General features: G+C 35.8%; 1 protein-coding gene across 6 annotated transcripts in view; it reads left to right on the top strand.

The window, feature by feature from the left end:
• AFF4 (AF4/FMR2 family member 4) overlaps nucleotides 1–22,699 on the top strand; it is a 97,639-nt gene that overhangs the window by 41,111 nt on the left and 33,829 nt on the right. For 5 of the 6 annotated variants that reach the window (XM_036848450.1, XM_036848445.1, XM_036848447.1 and 2 more), the window contains 3 exons: nucleotides 1,271–1,357; nucleotides 19,966–20,002; nucleotides 21,668–21,716. In XM_036848450.1, coding sequence (XP_036704345.1) covers nucleotides 1,271–1,357; nucleotides 19,966–20,002; nucleotides 21,668–21,716 — 173 coding nt within the window. The remainder of the gene's footprint in view (nucleotides 1–1,270; nucleotides 1,358–19,965; nucleotides 20,003–21,667; nucleotides 21,717–22,699) is intronic. The other variant, XM_036848451.1, reaches the window with a different exon arrangement.

Below are 22,699 nucleotides of genomic sequence, written 5' to 3'. Positions count from 1 at the left end.
AGCCTTGTAAGAGGATAAAGAGCAAGTTTAGTGCAGGTGGCTGTTTCAGGAGATTCAAGTGGGAGAAGCTGCATCAAGTGCCCTTGTCTCTTCCTCCTTCAGTCATTCTGTTGTCCAGAGGTAGCCATTGTTAAATGTCTTCCAGAGATTTTTTCACCGATAAGCATTTACGAGGATATACACTATGATTTGTATTTGCCACTTAACAGTAACTGTGGATATCATTTTATTTCAGTAGGTAACTTTCTCATTTTTCTGTCTGCTTGGTGTTCCATTGTATGAATGTCTGGTAATCTGATCCTTTGTTGTTGGATATTTAGGTTGTTCTCATTTTTAAAAGCGTGAACCCCTTGAATATGTATCTTTACATAACTGTGTGGGTATACCTATAGGGTAAATTCCTAAAAGTTATATCACCTTTAATTTATTGTATTTTCTCAGACTACTTGATGACTTACTTTGAACTAAATGCCAGAGATAAAACACTCCCTCCTTATTCTGATACCTCTCTCTCTCCTGCTTCTCTAACATATACATTGTGATTGTATCCAAACCTCTACTTGGACATACTTGGCATATGATTAGACAGAAGGCATTGAATGAAATCAGACCTATGGCCTTTCTTGTCTGTCTTCCTCCTTGTGTGCTTTTGATAGCTCTCTTCTTATTTCCTCCACCTGACCAAAATTTCCTATCAGTGAATGGGCTCTGTAGCCAGACTACCTAGGATCAAATTCTGTGTCCATTACTTACTAAGTGTGTGACCTGGAGTAAATAACTTAATCTCTGTGCTTCAGTTTTGTCCTACATAGAGTCAGGATAATAACGGTATCTACTTCATAATGTCATTATGACGACCAGTTGAGTAACAAACATGTAAAATAACAGTATCTGGCCCATTAAAGGTACGCAGTAAATGCTGGCTGCTTTTCTTACTGTTATTCCCTTCCTCCCACTCCCACAGCAAGCTCTTCCTCAGTAGCATTTTACTAGCCTTGTATTTGATTACAGGCTGATTTCTGTAACTGTTCACAGGTCTTACCATCTTAACTCTAAGCTCCTTGAAGCCAGAGAGTGTAAACTATTTATCTTCCTATTACCTACCCCATAGTGCCTTGCACGCACTGTGCTTAATTAATATTGATTGATTAAATATGTATACTTTTGGAGGAGCAATCATGAAACCAGCATTTATATACGAATCTGGTTTTAGCTGTGTAATTTTTATCCTTGACCTGCTTGAAAACAAACTGTAATAATTACATTTCAGGAGATGACGCATTCATGGCCTCCCCCTCTAACGGCTATTCATACACCATGCAAAACCGAACCTTCCAAATTTCCTTTTCCAACTAAGGTAAGTAAATGAAGTGTGTCTTTATACTGTAAGAAAACTCTAAATGGCTTGACTAAAATCATGTGAATTCAGAATTATCTTGCCATTCCCATTCTAGTGGGAGATAGATAATAAATAAGTGAATAAATAGGTAAGTTTGGATAGTGATATTACTATGAAGAAAATAAAACTAGAACATAGAATCGAGATTAACTTGGATTGAGAGATACTTGGAAAATCTTTGAAGGCAACATGGGAAAGAGACTTAGAAGTCATCAATGTTTGTTGCAAACTATTATGATAGTCTAGGCCACAGATGATAAGGGCTTCCCAAACGTTTGTATGAGGAACTCCTTCCAGAGGACACAACAACCATACTTATGTCATATGGTAAAGGTTCCTCAGACAACAGTTCCAAGCTCGTCTAAAATCAGCAGATTTGGTTTTTTTACATCAATTTATACTTATACAAATAATGCAAAAATATATTCTCCTTGTGAAAGTTTGGGCAGGACCCCTAATAATAGTCTTCCCCATATTCTGTCTCCTACATCTCACCAGAGCTACTTCATACATACGTTTACAAGTCTTTTCATATGCATTTACATACACATGTAATGTAATTGTTACATACATGCATTTTCTCATATGTTTAATTTCTGTACAGATACATTCTACTGTATTTTTCATCAGTCAGCAATAGATCTTAGAGACTTTTTCATGTTATTTTATATATATATATATAGAGAGAGAGATTATATATAGATAATATATTACATATAGAGGTATTTCAGTTCTTTTAACTGCATCCATTTTATAAGTATATCTTACTTTATTTAGCCATTTCCCGTTGGTATTTAACTTGTTGCCAAGTTAAATTGTAAACATTGCTATAGTGGATAACTTTGTTCATGCCTTCTTGTGTGCATATGAGTTTCTTTTGTGTAAAGAGCAAGAAGTATAATTGTTGGATATTGAGAGTATATAGTTAATATATTCTCTCAAATCCCCTCCATAGTGATTGTACTAGTCAGTACTCCCACTTGTATTCTCTATTATTCCTTACATGCACACCACTATTTGTTATTTTAAGTACCAGTCTTTTGAGTGGGAAATGGCATTCCATTTCCTAGATTGCTAGTAAGGTTCATCATCTTTAGTCCATTTAACTTCTATGTGGATGAATTGGCCTATTTCCTCTGCCTTTTGGGCTACATCTTTCACTGAATAAGTTTCAGGAGAGAATTTCTTTTTTTGTTTTGTGTTGTTTGAATTCTGGATTCAAGTAATTTATTTATTCCACATACTGCAAATGTTTCTCCCAGTTAGAGCCCTTTTAAGTTTTATGGTCTAGAAGATTTTAATTTTGATGAATAAATTTATCTTTTTCTTCTATAAAGCTTTTGCTTTTTAATGTCTTGTTAAAGAAAGCTTTTCCTTCTCCAGGATCATAAACATATCTTCTTATTTTTCGTTTAGTGTGATTGCAGTTTTGTTTTCTTTGTTTATATTTAGCCCAGTTTATTTTTGTGAGTGATGTGAGGTATATCACTCACATCTGCCTGTATGTGTGCCATACCACTCTTTTACTTTTTTAAGTCAACTTTGTTTACACATTAAAAATGCACATATATTTAATGTACAGCCTCAGTTTTGATAGACATATGCACCTGTGTAACCACCACGTTAATCAAGAATTAGAACATTTCTGTCACCCCACAAAGTTCCCTCAAGTTCCTTTCCAGTCCCCCTCACCCCCACCACTGGCCCCACACAATTGCTGACCTGTTTTATGTTACTATAGGTAAGTTTTGCTTTTTCTAGAATTTCATATAAATGTACTCCATACAGTGTATACTTTTTTGGCATATATATTTGCATTCTTTTGCTCAGTATATACTTCTGGAATTCTTCCATGTTCTTGAATATATCAGTAATTTTTTCCTTTTTATTCATAGTTCATTTTTATTTCTGTTGGATGAAAATACCAAAATTTATTTATCCATTCACCTGTTGATGAACATTTGGGTTGTTTCTAGATTTGGGCTATTAAGAATTAAGTATTTATAAACATTCACTAACAGTCATTTGTGTGTTTATATTTTCTTTTCTTATGGGTAAATACTGAGTCATATGGAAAAAAGTAGAATTGCTGGGTCATGTGTTAAGTGTGTGTTAAATTGATTGTATCACACTCCTACCTTATCCCACTCCCATTTCCCAGTAGTGTATGATAGTTTCATTTGTTCTACATCCTTGCCTACATTTTCTATTGTCATTCTGTTTAGTTTTAGCCATTTTAGTGGGCATGTAGAGGTATCTCATATTGATTTTAATTTGTATTTCCCTTATGACTAATGATGTTGAACCTCTTTATGAGCTTATTGGCCATTCTTCTCTTTGAAATATCAGTTCAAATATTTGCCTTTGCCTTCTCTTTGAAATATCAGTTCAAACTTTGGCCTTTGTCGTGTGTGTGTGTGTTGTGGTGGTGATGCCAGAGTTGGGTGGGTGATGATTGTAGTTTTGTTTTGTTTTTTTCTAATAATGTCTTTGGTTTGATATCAGGATAGTGCTAGCTTCTTAAAAGGAGCAAAGAAATGTTCCCTTCATCTCTATTTTCTGAAATAGTTTGTGAAATATTAGTATTAATTCTTCCCTGTATGTTTAATATAATTCATCAGTGAAGCTATCTGTACCCCTAGTATTCTATATTGGAAGGTTTTAAATTACAGATTAAATTTCTTTATTAAATATAGAGCTATTCAGATTTTCTATTTCTTCTTATGTCAGTTTTAGTAATTTTGTTCGTTTCAGTCAAATTTATTGGCACAGTTATTTATAATCTATACTTACTCTTTAATGTCTGTAAGATCTATAGTGAAGTCCTTTTTTCCCTGCTATTGGTGATTTGTAGTCTCTTTTTGTTTTCCTTGATTTGTCTAGCTAGACGTTTATCAGTTTTGTTGGTCATTTCCAAGAACCATCTTTTAGTTTTTTTCAGTTTTCTGTTTCTTTGCTTTTTGCTTTTACTGTGATTGTCTTCTTCTTTCTACTTATTTTGAAGATTCTTTTTTTTTTAATTTTTATTTATTTATTTATTTTTGGCTGCATTGGGTCTTTGTTGCTGCACGTGGGCTTTCTCTAGTTGTAGTGACCGGGGGTACTCTTCACTGCAGTGCGTGGGCTTCTCATTGCAGTGGCTTCTTTTGTTGCGGAGCACAGGCTCTACGTGCATGGGCTCAGTAGTTGTGGCTCGCGGGCTCTAGAGCGCAGGCTCAGTAGTTGGGGCGCACAGGCTTAGTTGCTCCGCGGCATGTGGGATCTTCCCGGACCAGGGCTCGAACCCGTGTCCCCTGCCTTGGCAGGCAGATTCTTAACCACTGTGCCACCAGGGAAGTCCCTTTCTACTTACTTTGGGTTTCATTTGCTTTTCTCCTGATTTCTTAAGTTGGAAGCTTAGATCATAGATTGTAAACATTTCTTGTTTTAAGTATATAAAACTATCAATTTCCCTCTAAGCCCTGTTTTAAATGTACCTCACAAATGGTGATATATTGTGTTTTTATTATCATTCTGTGTAGAATATTTCCTAATTCCCTGTGTGACTTCTTTGTTTTATTTAGAAGTATGTAGTTTTATTTTCAAGTATTTGAAGATTTTCCAGATATTATTCTATTACTGATTTCTAATTTATTTATATTCTTGTCAGAGAATATATGCTGTAGAATTTCAGTCCTTTTAAATTTATTCAAATGTTTTCAGGCCTAGTAAATGATCTCTCTTGGTGACTCTTCCATGTGCACCAGACACAATATGTTCTATATGTGTCAATTAGATATGGTTGGTTGAGAGTGTTTAAGTCATCTATATTTTTACTGACTTTCTATCAACTTGTCCTCTCAGTTACTGAAAGGAGAGTGTTGACACCTGCATCTGTATTCGTGGTTCTGTATGTTTCCTTTCAGTTTTGTCCATTTTGGGCTCATGTATTTTGGAGCTTTGTCCTTAGGTACATATACATTTAGGATTTCTGTGTCTTTCTGATGAATTGATCTCTTTTTTTTCATTATAAGATTTCCCTCTATGTATCTGGTATTAATGCTTGTTCTGAAGTTTATTTTGTTTGATCATATGATAATTCTATTTTTAGTTTTCTGAGTAACCTCCACACTGTTTTTCATAGTGGCTGTACCAACTTACATTCCCACCAACAGTATAGGAGGGTTCCCTTTTCTCCCCACCCTCTACAGCATTTGTTATTTGCAGACTTTTTAAAAATTAATTAATTAATTTATTTATTTATTTTTTGGCTGTGTTGCGTCTTCGTTGCTGTGCATGGGCTTTCTCTGGTTGCGGCAAGGGGGGGCTACTCTTTGTTGTGGTGTGCGGGCTTCTCATTGCGGTGACTTCTCTTTGTTGCAGAGCACAGGCTCTAGGCACACGGGCTGCAGTAGTTGTGGCATGCGGGCTCAGTAGATGTGGCTCACGGGCTCTAGAGCACAGGCTCAGTAGTTGTGGCGCACGGGCTTAGTTGCTCCGCGGCATGTGGGATCTTCCCAAGACCAGGGCTCAACCCCGTGTCCCCTGCATTGGCAGGCAGATTCTTAACCAGTGTGCCACCAGGGAAGTCCCTACTTGTAGACTGTTTAATGATGGCCATTTTGACCAGGGTGTGGTGGTACCTCATTGTAGTTTTGATTTGCATTTCTCTAATAATTAGCAATGTTGAGCATCTTTTCATGTGCCTGTTGGCCATCTGTATGTCTTCTTTGGAGAAATGCCTATTTAGGTCTTCTGTCCATGTTTTGATTGGGTTGTTTTTTTTTGTTATTGAGTTATATGAGCTGTTTGTATATTTTGGAAATTAAGCCCTTGTTGGTCGCATTGTTTGCAATATTTTCTCCCATTCTGTAGGTTGTCTTTTCATTTTGTTTATGGTTCCTTTTGCTGTACTATTTCGTTTGACAATCAACTCTCCTTTTTCTGATATTCATATAAAAGCCACTCCAGCTTTTTAAGAATTTATGGTTAACATGGTTTAACATTTTCTATTCTTTTATTTTTAATCTTTTTGTGCCTTTATATTTAAAGTGAATTTCTTATAGGTGGCATATAATTGGGTCTTGATTTTTTATTTACTCTGCCCATGTAGTGTGTAATCTTGGCACATTCAAAAGATTTCCCTTTAATGTAATCATTAGTGTTGTAGGGTTTAAGTGTTCCATTTGCTACTTGTTTTCTATTTGTCCCATCAGCTCTTTCTTTCTTTGTTCCCTTTCTTGAGATCCTTTTGGGTTAAATAATTATTTTTTAGTATTCTGTCTCTTATTTAATAGGTATACCTCTTTTTTAATTGTAAGTTAAAGCTTGAGTTTATCCGAAGACTTTGGATATAAGTTCATAATTCTGGCTAATAGCTACTTTTCCTTTTTTTTGGTAACTATTTCATTGAGATGTAATATACATACCATACAGTTCATCCATTTAAAATGTACAATTCACTGGGTTTTAGTATATTTAGAGTTGTGTAACCATCACCGCAATTATTTTAGAACATTTTCATCACCCCAGAAAGAAACCTTGTACCCTTTAGCAGTCACCTTCCCATTTCCTCCAACCCCACTCCCCACCCCCCAGCCTCTAGGCAACCACTGATCTTACATTATATCTCTGTAGATTTGCCTATTCTGGACATTTCATATAAATAGAGTCATGCAACATGTGGTCTTTTGTGACTGGATCTTCTTGTTTTTTGTTTTTTTGGCTGCGTCGGGTCTTCGTTCCTGCACACAGGCTTTCTCTGGTTGCGGCAAGCGGGAGCTGCTCTTCGTTGCGATGCGCAGGCTTCTCATTGCGGTGGCTTCTCTTGTTGCGGAGCATGGGCTCTACACACGTGGGCTCTGGTAGTTGTGGCATGCAGGCTCAGTAGTTGTGGCTCGCGGGCTCTAGAGCGCAGGCTCAGTAGTTGTGGTGTACGGGCTTAGTTGCTCAGCAGCATGTGGGATCTTCCCAGACCAGGGATCGAACCCGTGTCCCCTGCATTGGCAGGCAGATTCCAGGGATCGAACCCCTGTCCCCTGCATTAACCACTGCGCCACCAGGGAAACCTGCTGTCATTTATTAAGTTGAGGAAGTTCCCTTCTATTTTTATTTACCTGAGAGTTCTTATCAGGAATGAATTTTGGATTTTTTGAATGTGTTCTTTCAACTTATTGATATAGTCAGAGGATTTTCCTTTTTTTTGTCTGTAAAATGGTGACTACATTGGTTAATTTTAAATTTTTAAATCAGCATTACATTTCCTGGTAAAAACTCCACTTAGTCATTATGTATTATCTGCTTTATATAGTGTTGAATTTGATTTTCAAAAATATTTTTTTTCAGAATTTTTGCACCTGTGTTTCTGAGGGATACTGGTCTGTAATTTTCTTTTCTTGTTGTCTGTCTTTGTCTGGCTTTGGTATCAGAGTAATGCTGACCTCATAGAATGAGTTGGCACATAATTCCTTCTTCTCCATTTTCTGGAATAGTTTGTGTAGAATTGGTATTATTTCTTCCTAAATGTTAGCTAGAATTAACCAGTGAAGCCCTGTGAGTATTGAGTTTCCTTTGTAGGACAGTTTTGTAAAAATTGAATTTATATAATCATGTTATCTATTTCTCCTTGTGTCTGCTTTGGCAGTTGTGTCTTTCAAGGGATTTGTCCATTTTACCTACTCATTATCAAATGTTGTCAAATTTATTGATGTAAAGTTTTTGATAATTTTCTTTTATTATACTTTTAAAAATCTGTTGTGATGCCACTTCTCTTATTCCTATTATTGGTAATGTGTTTCTTCTCTCTCTTTTTCATCTGTCTAGAGGTTTGTAAGTTTTATTGATCTTATTTTTAAAAAACTGCTTTTTTTCCCTCTCTCCATTGTTTTCAATTTTGTTGCATTGATTTCTACACTGATCTTTATTACTTTTTTGTTCTGCTTTGTTTTGCTTTATTTTGCTCTTCTTTTAAAAAAATTCTTAAACTGGAAGCTAAGGTTGTTGATTTGAGATCTTTCTCACTTTCTAATATAGGATTTTAATGCTATAAATTACCCTCTAAGTAATGTTTCATTTACATCCCAGAGATTTTGATATTTTATGTTTTCATTTTTATTCAGTTCAACATAACTTTTTTGTTGTTGTTGTTGTGTTTTGTTTTGTTTTGGCCACATCATGCATGGCATGCAGGATCTTAGTTCCCTGACTAGGGATCCAACTTGTGCCCCCTGCAGTGGAAGCACGGAGTCCTAACCACTGGACTGCCAGGGAATTCCCTCAACATAAACTTCTGATTTCTTTGATTTCTTCTTTGTTCTGTGGGTTATTCTGAAGTGTCATTTAGTTTCCAAATATTTGGAGATTTTTTTCATATATCTTCTGTTATTGATTTGTGGTTTAATGCCGTTGTGGTCAGAGAACATATTTTGTGTGACTTGAATCCTTTTACATTTGTTAAGACTATTTTATGGCCCAGAATATTGTCTCTTCTGGTAAATGTTTTGTGTACCCTTGAAAAGAGTGTACCGTTGTCAAGTGGAGTGTCCTGTAAATGTCAATTAGATCAAGTTAGTTATGGTGTTATTCAAGTTTTCTGTGTTTTTATTCTTTTTAATTCTTGTTCTACCAATTATTAATTTATAGTTAATCTCCAACTATACTTTGAATTTGTCTCTTTGTCCTTACTTATTCATTCCTACTTTTTCAAGTTCTGCTTTTAGGTGCTTGAACATTTGGGATTGTTATTAGCTCTAGATGAATTGGCCCCTTATTGTTATGAAATGACCTCCCTTTAATCCTGATATTATTCTTTGCTATAAAATTTACTTTGCCTGATATTAATAAAACCACTTAGCTTTCTTTTGATTAATGTTAAGTTGTATACCTTTTTCCATCCTTTACATTTAACCTGTGTTCTTACATTTAAAATGCATTTCTTATAGGTAGCATAATTTTATCTAGAGCTTTTTTGTATTCAGTCTGACACTCTCCTCTTTTGGGGGGGTATTTAGTCCATTTATATTTAATGTGATTATTGACATGGGTGGGTTTATCTCTGCCATCTTGCTTTTTGATATCTACCTGCCCCATCTGGTCTTTTTTGCCTTCTTTTTGGATTGAGTATTTTTTATTATTACATTTCATTTTTGGCTTATTAGCTGTAATTCTTGGGTCATTGAATGTTTACTTCAGGGTTTGTAGAATGTATCTTTAACTTACTGAAATCTATCTCAAGTAATACTAAGCCATTCTTTTCTATTATATAAAAATTTCTCAACATCATGCTTGCATTTTTCACTTCTCCGTATCCTGTTGTTGCATACATTTACTTTTCATGTAAGTTATAAACCCCACAAAATTGTTAATCATTTTAAAAGTCTATTTTTTTTAATTAATTAATTAATTTATTTATTTTTGGCTGTGTTGGGTCTTCGTTTCTGTGCGAGGGCTTTCTCTAGTTGTGGCGAGCGGGGGCCACTCTTCATCGTGGTGCGCAGGCCTCTCACTATCACGGCCTCTCCTGTTGCGGAGCACAGGCTCCAGACGCGCAGGCTCAGTAGTTGTGGCTCACGGGCCCAGTTGCTCCGCGGCATGTGGGATCCTCCCAGACCAGGGCTCGAACCCGTGTCCCCTGCATTGGCAGGCAGATTCTCAACCACTGCACCACCAGGGAAGCCCCAAAAGTCTATTATTTTTTAAAGAGATTTAAATAATAGGAAAAAAAGGCTTTTGTATTTCCCCATATAGTTACCATTTCATTTGCTCTTTCTTCCTTTGTGTTAATCCAGATTCCTCTCTGGTATCATTTTCCTCCTACCTGGAGGACTTCTTTAACTTTTCTTTATAGTGCTTATTTGCTGGTGATAAATGCTTTTAGCTTTTGTATGTCTGAAATAAATTTTTATTTCACCTTTTCTTTTTTGTTTTTAAGATACAGTCACTAAATATAGATCTCTAGGTTGAAGATGTTGATCCATTGTCTTCTGGCTTGCATTGTTTCTGATAAGTAATTTATTGTTGTTCTTTCTTCACCTGTGTATAATGTGTCTTTTTTTTTTTCTGGCTGCTTTTAAGAGTATTCTGGTTGCAACTGATTTTAAGTTGTTCATTTATGATGTGTCTTGGTGTGATTCTCTTCATCTTTCTTGTGCTTGGGTTTGTTTGTTTTTAGCTTCTTGGAACTTTGGGTTCATAGTTTTCATCATATTTGGGAAAATTTTGCTATTACTACCTCAAAATATTTTTCTGTACTCACTTATTTCCTTTTCCCTCTTCTTTAGAGACTCCAATTACATGTACAGTGGGCCTCTTGAAGTTGTTCAATAGTGTAGTAATGTGCTCTTCATTTTTCTCAATCTTTTATCTTTTGTTGTTTCATTTTGAGTTGTTTCTATTGCTGTATCTTCAGGTTCAGTAAACTTTTGTTCTGCATTGTCTAGTTTGCTATTAATCCAGTTTGACATATTTTTAATCTCAGATATTTTAGTTTTCATCTCTGTAAACCTGATATGTTTATGTGTTTTATCAAACAGATACTAAGTTCTTACTATGTTTCAGATACTAAATTTGACAATGTATTTTTTAAAAATTTTTATTCATTTACAGTCTTTTTGGTCACACTATAGGGCTAGTGGGATCTTATTTCCAAGACCAGGGACTGAACCTGAGCCCTCTGCAGTGAGAGTGTGGAGTCCTAACCACTTGGATGACCAGGGAATTCCCAAGAATGTATTTTTTATTGCAATGCTTTTTCTTTCTTTCCAGCTTTAAAAAAAATTTTTTTTAATTTTATTGAAGTATAATTGATTTACAATGTTGTGTTAATTTCTGCTGTATAGCAGTGATTCAGTTATACATACATATACATTCTTTTTCATATTCTTTCCCATTATGGTTTATCATGGGATATTGAATATAGTTCCCTGTGCTGTACAGTAGGACCTTGTTGTTTATCCATTCTGTATATAATAGTTTACATCTGCTAATCCCAAACTCCCAATCCATCCCTCTCCCACCCCCTCCTCCTTGGCAACCACAAGGCTGTTCTTTATGTCTGTGAGTCTGTTTCTGTTTCATAGGTAAGTTCATTTTTGTCATATTTTAGATTCCATATACAAGTGATATCATATGGTATTTGACAGTGTATTCTTTTTTAAAAAATATTTATTTATTTATTTGGCTACATTGGGTCTTAGCTGTGGCATGTGGGATCTTTCATTGTGATGTGCGGACTCTTTGTTGTGGCACACAGGCTTCTCTCTAGTTGTGGCACACGGGCTCTAGAGCGCAAGGGCTCAGTAGTTGTGGCACGTAGGCTTAGTTGCTCCGCGGCATGTAGGATCTTAGTTCCCCAACCTGGGATCGAACCTGCATCCCCTGCAGTGGAAGGCAGATTTTTAACCACTGGACCACCAGCAAGTCCCTGACAATGTATTCTTTATTGGTGACACTTTTAGTTAGAATGGTAAGGGCAAAAGAATGATTGCAGTGGGCTCAAAAAGTATTGGAGACAATGATTATATAAATGGAGATTTTCTTTTGAGGCATTGTCTGTAAAAGGGAGCAGAGAAATGTGGTGGTGCCAAAAGGGTATGGTGATATTATCAGGGTTTTTTTTTTTTTTTTTTTTTTTTAATGTATGTATGTATGTATGTATGTATGGCTGTGTTGGGTCTTCGTTTCTGTGCGAGGGCTTTCTCTAGTTGTGGCAAGCGGGGGCCACTCTTCATAGCGGTGCGGGGGCCACTCTTCATCGCGGTGCGCGGGCCTCTCATTGCCAAGCACAGGCTCCAGACGCGCAGGCTCAGTAATTGTGGCTCACGGGCCGAGTTGCTCCGCGGCATGTGGGATCTTCCCAGACCAGGGCTCGAACCCGCATCCCCTGCATTGGCAGGCAGATTCTCAACCACTGCGCCACCAGGGAAGCCCCAGGGGGGTATTTTTTATAAGATGAGGACATTTTATCGTATTTATATGCTGATGAAAATGATTTTGTAAAAAGGGAAAAACAAGTGATATATGGGAAAGAGAGAAGGTAACCTTAGGAAATCTCCACAAGAGGGATTGACATTCATGCCCAAGTAGAGAAGATTGGCCTTAGAATAGAGCACAATTAGGTCATTCTTTTTCACAGGAGGGAAAGCAGAGTGAATGGGTGTAGTTAGAGATAGGTTGGTAGATTTTCCAGTGATAGTTTCAAGCAAACTAAAGCTTTTGACTGCCTTTACTCAGATTCACTGTATGTTCTGAACAATCCCTGGCAGTGTTCTAGGTGCTGTATATACAGCACTGAACCATTTAGATGGTGTCAATGTGTAGAATAGTTCCTGGCACATAATAGCTATTCAGTAAATGTTTATTGACTGAATTTGGGTATATATACTCAGGTAACTGTGTTTAGATTTTTGATATTTATGAAACCGCTCAGTTAGCTGCTTAATGATTATTGCTTTGGTTGGGTTGCTTTTACAGGGTTTTGCTTTTTATAGCTTGTCTCATGCTGTGAATTTTCAGTGAATACAGCTTCACGTATAATGTAGCTTAAAGCTTTATATGAAGCTTTAATAGGTATTTATTCTCCTTGTGCACTAACCATATGGACTAAGTCTAATGAGCGGACAGAGAAGGGACAAAGTTTTGATACTCAGGGAGTTTGGAGATGGCATCCTAGAGAAGATGACGACAACCGGGATTAGAAGGGGACGTATAGGAGTGCCAGAAGCACGTGGGAAGATGAGGAGCACAACAGAGAGGATTTCCTACCCATTAACAGATCTGAAAGAGCAGTTCATAGTCATGGGTGAGAAGTTGAGTTTAAGAACATATTTGGAGAGCTAGTTTATTAGTGAATCACTATCATTTGCTTAACCATTCTTTATCTGTCCCATTTAAAAACAACACAACAACAACAAAAAAATCCAGTCTGTTCCATGTTGTTCTCCAGCTACTCCTCCACTTCAGAGTTAATCTTATTCAAGAGTGGTTCATATTTGCTGTCTGTATACTTTCCTCCATTTAATCCTCAGTCCAAGCTGATCTTGCTTTCACTCTCAGTGTCTCACCAAAACCATTAAGATCACCAGGGGCCCATTTTGGCAACTCCAATTAATGTTTTTCATTTTCTATCTTCATTGAGCTTCTCATGAGCACTGAATGTTGTTTAACCTATTTCTTCCTTGTCTCCCACTATACACTGCTCATCCAGATTTACTTTGTTTCTTCAGTTGCTCATTTTTCTCTTCTATCTCTCCCTCTACCATTAAAAGTAAGTTTTCTGGGCATTGTGTTGAGTACTATAAGAGAATACAAAAGAAGAAATGTGTTCTGCCAGTGTGTCAAACATTTGGTTGTAGAAATGAAATAATACAAAAGAAAGAAAAAAGAATTACATGTTAGTGTTTAATTGGATGCACAGTTAAACATGAGGAGAAGTCATGATTCTCCCAATCAAAAAGCAAAGAGAAAAACAAGCATGGTTCTCTTCTACTGTTCCATATCTTAGTGAAGCTAGAAAACCTTATAGGAGTTATGTTTGGCACTTTCCTCTTCATCACACCTCATAGACTGTCACCAAGTCCTAATGATTTTAATTCCTTTAATGCATTTCAATTTCATTCATTTTTCTCCATCTTTATTGTTACTGCTGTGGTAAGTCAGTGGTCTCCAGAGTGGAGAACATATACCCCAGTGTTGTGTGCATTGGAGAATGGGGGGGGGGGGGGTGAAAAGTTTATTCTTATTTTTTAGTTCTAAAAATCCCAATTTATTTGCTTTTTAATTTTAAAAGAAAAATCAAATATGTACATTTTGCTGTCTCTTGACCCGAATGGCAGATGGTCACATTTTATGTCTGGTATGTGAGGTATCCCAAGAGAAGTTTAGGTCTTTTCAATATGGAAAATTGATAGAGTTGTTTTCATTCATTTGTTCTTCCTAGCTGTGTCATATTACAGTTTTATGTGTGCTTGGTTAAGATGATTTACAGATTGTATTAACTGGTTTTAATTCAACTAATCTTCACTAATGCACAAATGGCTTAAAAGACATACCTGCAGTGAAACTACTGAATGAAAATAACACTAAAATGCATTTCTGACCAAACAAGAAAATGGCAGAGTTGAGATTGTCCTTCTCGTATTATGAGCTCTTCATCTGCCACTACAAAGTAGAAACAAAGATGCCATAAGCAGAAAAAAGAAAAAAAAAGTCCAGATTATCAACAGTAGTTTGAGCATGCATGTTTATCATTAACCTTGCTTTTAGTGTATATAGCAAGTGCCTTGAGATAGTAACTGATGAAACTGAAAGCATCATAATTTGTACTTAGTGATATTTTGAATTATGTGGTATTCAGTTCAGTCCTTAAACATAAATCAGGCCTAATAAAATTTTATTAAAAACTTCTTTTGATGTTTCTCCCAGTGTTCTATAACCTTTGTTTAAAAACTCGGTCTTTTTACTCCAATGAAAATGACTGAAATCCAGTACAGAGAGAACACAGAGAAAACATACTAAAATGCATTCCTTTGTCAGGAAACACTATTGAAACAGGCTTAGAAAGCAAAGCTAAAGATTCAGGAAACAAATATTAGAATAAATCGTGTATTGCACAAAGTTAGCTATATATAGATTGATGAAAGTGCAGGTGCTTCTGGTAGTATCAGTTTAAGATATTGTTAGATTCTTTTTCAGTTATAAAATACTTGAAAAGCAATTTTTTGTGTGTGTACCACTCAAAGAAAGATATAACAGAAGTTAAATCCTAAAGTATAAATAATTTTTCCTCCTCCTTCCTTCATGGAGAACCTGTGTGGCACTCCCATATACCTTTTATACTAACGCAGAAGCTCACTGATTATTTGTTTAATGACATAAGAAGTTAGCTCACTTATTAAAAAAAAAAAAAAGAAAATAATTCATCGAAAGGCAGTGCTTAATCCATAATGATTCTGAAGAATTATCTGGCTCTGACCTAGTCCCCCAAACCACTACAATGTTAGTATTTTAAAATAATCACATCAAAAATAAATGTAGTATCTGTACCTCTCTATCTTGAATTATATAAATGCATAATTCAAGCTAAAAAAAAAATGAATTAGACACCTCCTTCCCTTCCTTTCTCTCCCTCCCTCTTCTCTCCTCCCTCCCTCCCTCCCTCACTCCTTTCTCCCTCTCCCCTCTCCCCTCTCTTTCACACACAAGTCCCAAATACATTAGATCTTTTCATAACATATTTAAAATAATAATAATAAATTAAACCCTCTTCTTAGAATAAAAGTGATGTCTTAATGAATGAAAAAGTAACTGCCTCAAGCTAGGAAAACAAGATTTTAAAAATAATGTCATTACTATGTATTTTTTATTGTTGACAGAAACTATGATGATTGTCATATGTGCAAACTTTAAAGACTTAGAAACAGAATTTTCTAACTTCAGTGGGTTTTGAACCTATTTCCTAAAAATATTAAACCACAACCTTTTAATTTATTTTCTTGAAAACCTGTTTTGTATCATTGAACATTGGAAATCTATTAGCTCAATTTCAACAGAAACCTTTGCATAATTAAGGTATAAGATTGAAATTTTGGTATCATGATTTAGTAAGTATAGCACTTCCATTTGGATAGCTGTGTCTTTGTGATGTCCAATGAAACCAAATATCAAGCCAGTTTTAGTGTCAGACCTTTGAAGCACTATATATTTTTTTGTGTGTGTAAGAAAAGTGTTGTTGTCATTGATAAATATAATTTTTAAATTACTCTAGAATATTATTTTATCTGAGCCCTTTAAAATTTCAATATTTTGGTTTTACATAATATATACTAGTTAAATAATAATGCATACAATATACGTATTTGGGAGATACAAATGCAAAAATTTCTTAGTGGTGGGGGGGTACATGATCAAAAAAGCGTGGCGACCAGTTTGTTTAAGCTGTTGTCATCTCCTATTTGTACCACTGCAGTTATCTCCTAACAAATATCTTTACTTCCATTCTAGATTTCTCAAAGCTGTTCTCTACTTAATAGCCAAGGTAATCATCACAATATGCAGATGTGCTTTTATAATTCTTCTGCTTAGTAAATTGCACACACACACAAATCTTTAATATGGTCTATAAAGTCTATAAACTATGTGATCTAGCCTCTCTGGTCCTGAGTCTAATTTCTTAACCCTCTTCCTTCTGTACTTTTTCCTCCCATGGGCTGCCTTTAAGTGCTTTATACTAGCTGTGCTCCTGTTCTTTCTTGCCTTTACACATGCTTTTCTCTCTACCCTAAACACTTACCTTTCCCTTCATTTCCCAGTTTACTTCCTACATAACCGTCAAATTTCATACTGAACAGTACCTACTCAGGGAAGCCTTTGTTCATTTTCCCGATCAGGGGTGTGTGTGTGTGTGTGTTTGTGTTTGTGTTTGTGCGTGTATGTATGTATCTGTATGTGTCTGTTTCACGTGCACACACACACACAATTGTAAGCTCTTTTATAATGCTGTGTAAGCATTTGCCCTTCATTGTACTTAACACAATTGCTATTTTACCTTGATTTGCATGAGTAGTTGCAAAGATATTCATTGACATTAAGCTCCATGAGGACAAGGCCCATGTCAGTTTTTGCTTAATTCTGTTTTTCCAGTACTTAGATATGTGAATGAATGTTTTATCAAGGAGTTTGGGTTTCATCCCTAGGAAAAACAAAGAGCCATTGGAGGCTCTGTGAAAAATAAGAGTAATGATGACATATACTAAGACTTGGGCTTTAGAAAGGTCAACTAGAGGCTATAGCGGAGTGAAGGAGAGAGAGACTAGAGCCAGGAAGATCCATTAGATGGCCATCGTAGATGAAGAAAGGTAAGGACCTAAAGTCTTTGCAGTGTAGATGGAGAGGAGAAGGTGTTGCATGTAGTAGATGGTCTGGAGACAGAATCCAGTCACATTGGTAACTAGCTGACTGACTATTGTCAGAGGTGAGGGGACGGAGTCAGAGATTACTTAAAAGCTTGGGCTATTCAACTTTTAGGCCATTTACTAGGTAAATGAGTATAAGACAATTAGCCTTTCAAGGGGGGGTGGAGAATTCTTTTCATTTTTAATAAGAATCACAGGAGTGACCTCTTGGCCACTGCTATATTTAAAGAGTTTTTTAGAATAGCTTTATTGAGATATAATTCGCATACCATGCAAATTATCCATTCAGAGTGTACAATTAAATGGTTTTGAGTATATTTATAGACATATGCAACCATTACAACAGTCAGTTTTAGAACATTTTGGGAAATTCGTGGTGGTCCAGTGGTTAGGACTCTGCGCTTTCACTGCCAAGGGCTTGGGTTCAGTCCCTGGTCGGGGAACTAAGATCCCACAAGCTTCATGACACAGCCAAAAATAAACAAACAAATAAATAAATAATTTTTTAGAACATTATCACCTCAAAAGGAAACTCCCTACTGTTTAGCTATCAACCTTTTCCCCTCTGTTCCCCTCCCAGTGCTACCCAACCACTAATCTGTTCTCTCTATAGATTTCCCTTTTCTGGACATTTCATGTAAATGGAATCATATCATATATGGTCTTTTACAACTGGATTCTTTCACTTGGCATAATGTTCAAGGTTCTTCCAAGTTGTAGTATGTATCAGTTCCTTCATTCTTTTTTATGGCCAAATAATATTCCATTGTATAGATGTATATCATTTTGTTTCTGAATTCATCAGCTGATGGACATTTGGATTGTTTTGAGCTTTTGGCTACTATGAATAATACTTCTGTAAACCTTTGTACGCAAGTTTTTGTGTGGACATATGTTTTTGTCTCACTCAGTTATACACCTGGGGGCAGAATTGCTGGGTCATATGGTAACTCTATGTTTAATCATCTGAGGAACTGCCAGAATGTTTTCCAAAGCAGCTAGCCACACCATTTTGTATTTCCCATTAGGCTTTCAATTCCTCCACATTCTTGTCAACGCTTGTGATTATCTGTCTTTTTGATTCTAGTCATCCTAGTGAGTGTGAAGTGGTTATCTCATTGTGGGTTTGATTTGTATTTCCCCCCAGTGACAAATGATGTTGATCATCTTTTCATGTGCTTTCTGGCCATTTGTATATCTTTCTTGGAGAAATGTATAGTCAGATCCTTTGCCCACTTTTTCATTGGTTTACTTGACTTTTATCATTGAGTTGTAGGAGCTCTTTATATATTGTAGATACCAGTCTCTTATCAGATATATGATTTGCAAATATTTTCTCCCAATTTGTGTGTTGTCTTTTCACTTTTTTTTCTTAGAATATTTTTGTTTTTATTGGCATTATTATTATTTTATGGTAGTGTCTTTTCACTTTCTTGATGGTGTCCTTTGAAGCACAAAAGTTCTTAATATTGATGAAATCCAATTTACCTGTTTGTTTCTTTTGTGTGTTGTGCTTTTGGTGTCATGTAAGAATTCTTTGCCAAATCCAGGGTCATTAAGATTTGGGCACTACATTTTCTTCTAAGTGTTTTGTAGTTTTATCTCTTATCTCTTACATTTAGGTCTTTGATCCATTTCAAGTTAATTTTTTTTAATATTGTCTGTGGTAAGCATCCGACTTCATTCTTTTGCATATGGCTGTTCACTTGTCCCAGAACCTTTTGTTGAAAAGAGAATTCTTTCCCTGTTGGATGGTCTTCACACCCTTGTTGAAAATCAGTTGACAATTGATGTAGGTTTACAGTTTTTTTTAACACCAAAACTATATTTTAGCTTAGCTACTGTTTGGATTTCTCTTTCACAGATAATTCTGTCATGAAAGGAAGATGGTGCTTATTTTTAAGTAAGCTGTTAAGGATGTTAGGGATGTTTGTGTAATCTTAGTACTACATTGTGTACCACAGACTTAACCTAGGAAAATGCACAATTTGCACTTGTGAAACAGCTGTTCTGATCTTGAAAGTTGAGTTTGGAAAGTCATGTTTCTTTCATGGACCGTGACATTTTGGTTTTCTTTTCTTTTCTTTTTGGCTTTCTTTTTACGGATGCTTCCTGAATGCCAGGCACTGTGCTAGTATAGGGCTTACAAAGAAGTATATAAAACGAGTATGGAAAATCTCTTCCTCAGTTTGCTAACTGTAAGATATTGGGAGCAGGGAGAGGAAGTAAAATGACATGGGAATAACATAGTAGGAGTTGCTAGTTCATAAAAGTGGTATATTTTGAGTCTATATAATTTGTACAGCTATTTTCACTCTAGTATATGGTTATTAGTATTACTTTTTTAAAAATAACATTTTCTTAAGACCAAGAATTAAATTAGGATATGAGTACCATGGATGCTGCTGAATAGAAATGAATGATAAAGAAAGACTTACATAGCTTGATGCTTTTTGTATTAAGCTCTGGGAAACTCTGTTACTGACCACAAAATTGCTGAGGCTGATCAGATGGAATCATTAAATTCTTTTGGTGTTTTTTTCTTTTATGCATTCTTAGGAACTCAACAGGATCTTTCATTGAATTAGCTGGAATTGAATAGTTTAATTTGAAGCATTTTTCTCTAATGAACCTTTTTCTCTTAATGTCACTATATAATTTTATGTCCCTTTTTCTTAGGAGTCTCAGCAGTCCAATTTTGGCCCTGGAGAACAAAGTGAGTATTTCTTTTCTTCTTGGTTTTCAAATTAAGCTGTTTGTTGCGCATTCATTTCTCATGGTCACATCATGTATTTCTTTAATAATTCTTTTGTATGTCTTATCTCAATTTAAAAAATTTTTTTGGCCACACCGCATGGCATGTAGGATCTTAGTTCCCCGACCAGTGATTGAACCTGCATCCCCTGAAGTGGGAGCGTGGAGTCTTAATCACTGGACCACCAGGGAAGTCCCGTATCCCAATATTTATGATCTGATGATCAGTAATGGATTGAACTGAATCTTGGCTTGAAAGATGAAGAATTAAAGATCATTGGAGATGAAAATTAACGATTTTTACTAAGTATTTGAACTAGTAGTTCAGAGTTCATGAATTCAATTTGATGGGCACCTCATAACCCCAAGAGCCATACTTCTGTCTTTCCATCTCCTTCATGAAGATACTGGGTTCTATTATGGTAAAACTCCAGGCAAGAAGGGGTCATTGTAGCTTACCATGGCTCTTCTCTTCCTGTATCTATATCTATTCTTCCTGGGTGTTTTTGGCTGGGAAGAAAGTCTGCTGTCTGCTACACAACCCTCCTCCACCTCCACTCTCTTGGCCTCTCAAAAGAACTTGAGGGGAAGATAGCCTTGGGGAATTCAAGTGTGATTTAAAGAGTTGATGGCTGTGTGAATTGGTAGTGGTAAGGTCAGGAACCTTGCAAATATCTGGGCTTCACCATATAGCTGTCTAACAAAACAAATGTTCTTTTGCCAAGAGCATTAACTTTTCAGATAGATTTACTCTGGTAATAAGCTATTTTGGGAGATTAATATGTGGAGCATTTTAATCCTTAGTTGTCTTTAGTGATCTTAAAGCAGAGACAAAACTAGAAGAATATCCATTTTAAGGTTAACAAACTTTTTATGTATCTATTTCTTCGTTCTGCCTTAAAGCTGCAGTTACAGGAAAAAAAGGACCCAACATTGTTGATATGCAGTAAATAGCTAGCTGTAGGCCAGAAAGTTTACATTTTCTCTTAAAATCTTTTAAGAATGTCTCATCCTTACTTCTCCCCTTCCCCCATTCTCCCTCCCCAAAGCTCCCTATTGGCAACCAGGCTCATAAGCTGCACCTACTCTTTATTACCTGTATTTTTCACTTAATTTATTTTAGAACTGTTTTTATATCAGTATAAAGCTCTAGTTCATTATTTTTAAAAACAAAACTGTGTTATATTGTTGAAAGTATCGTAATTTGTTTATCTAGTCCCCTGTAGATGGACACTGGTTTCCAGTTTTTGCTGTTGCAAACCATACTATAATAAACTGTGTGTGTGTCTGTGTGTTTATGTATTCCTCTAGATACACCTGTAAGGTAAATTCCTTTCCTTATAATTGCTAGGTCAGTGGATATGTGCATTTACAGTATTGGTAAGATAATATTATCAGATTGCCCTCCAGAAAGATTGTATGAGTTTATAGCCCTACAAATAACATATGAATATGCCTATTTCCACCAGTATTTCATATTATTGCATTTTAAGGTGTTACCAACTTGATGGATGAAGAATTATCCCAATTTTTTGATTTATATTTCTTTGAGGTTATATTGATAGATATTTTAAAATATAAGTAGCCATACTATAGTTGCTGATTTCTGCATTCCTTTTTGTTCCAGAAAGATATAATCCTTCTTCTAAAACTTCCAATGGGCACCAGTCTAAATCGTAAGTTTATTGCTTAGTAAGTTTAATGTTTGTCTTTTTTGCTAAAAGTCTAACTGTGGTATCGATATTTAGAACAACACTTAGAAATATGTACTTAATCTTTTAAGGCGGGGTAGGCAAACTTTTATGTAAAGGGCCAGATAGTGAAATAGTTTAGGCTTTAGGGGCCAAATGGTTTCTGTCTCAACTACTCAGTTCTGCAGTTGTAGCATGAAAGCAGCCATAGACTATGGGTGTGGCTATGTTCCAGTAAAACTTTCTTTACAAAATAGGTCTAGATTTCGCTTGTGGACCATAGTTTGCCTACCCCTGCTCTGCAATTACACTTTTTTCTCATCTTTCAGAAGTGTGTGTGTTGATAGTTCGTTTTTAAAAAAAAAAAAAAACACATGAAAAAATATAGGATTCTTCTTAGTGAGCCCTCCATTTGACCACTAAGTGTAGAATATGAAAGCAACATAGTTCATACTGTCTAAGTTTTCCTACTTTTATTTTGTAGGTAGACCCAGGAATATATTGGGTTGGCCAAAAAGTTCATTCGGGTTTTTCCATAACATCTTATGAAAAACCTGAATGAACTTTTTGGCCAACCCAATAAATCAAAATATGATAGGGTGGTATATTGGATGATAATAAATTCCGAGCTTAAAGAATGAACTAACTACTGAATTCCTGAGACCACAAGTTAACCCAGTGATTAAAACAAAATTCTAAAGAAACTGGCCACAGTGCTAGCTTTATACCATAACCACAGTCTATACTGATAACCTCAGCCTCTTCAGCTAAACATAGTGGGAACTGAGAATGAAAATATATGAATGCAAGGAGTTTAGCCTCACTGCTGAAGAATTCAAATTATGTAAATTCCTATTTATCATATTTATTCATGGGCAGAAAACTGATGGGAGCTTACCATGTATGTGCATATCACTTTGGTTGCTGACAGAAAAAAAGCATGAAGGACCTTGAGCGGTCTGGTAAAA

Source organism: Balaenoptera musculus, chromosome 3, assembly GCF_009873245.2.
Source record: "Balaenoptera musculus isolate JJ_BM4_2016_0621 chromosome 3, mBalMus1.pri.v3, whole genome shotgun sequence".
In the NCBI taxonomy this organism is placed as follows: Eukaryota; Metazoa; Chordata; class Mammalia; order Artiodactyla; family Balaenopteridae; genus Balaenoptera; species Balaenoptera musculus.
This window is presented reverse-complemented; position numbering and strand designations above follow the sequence as displayed.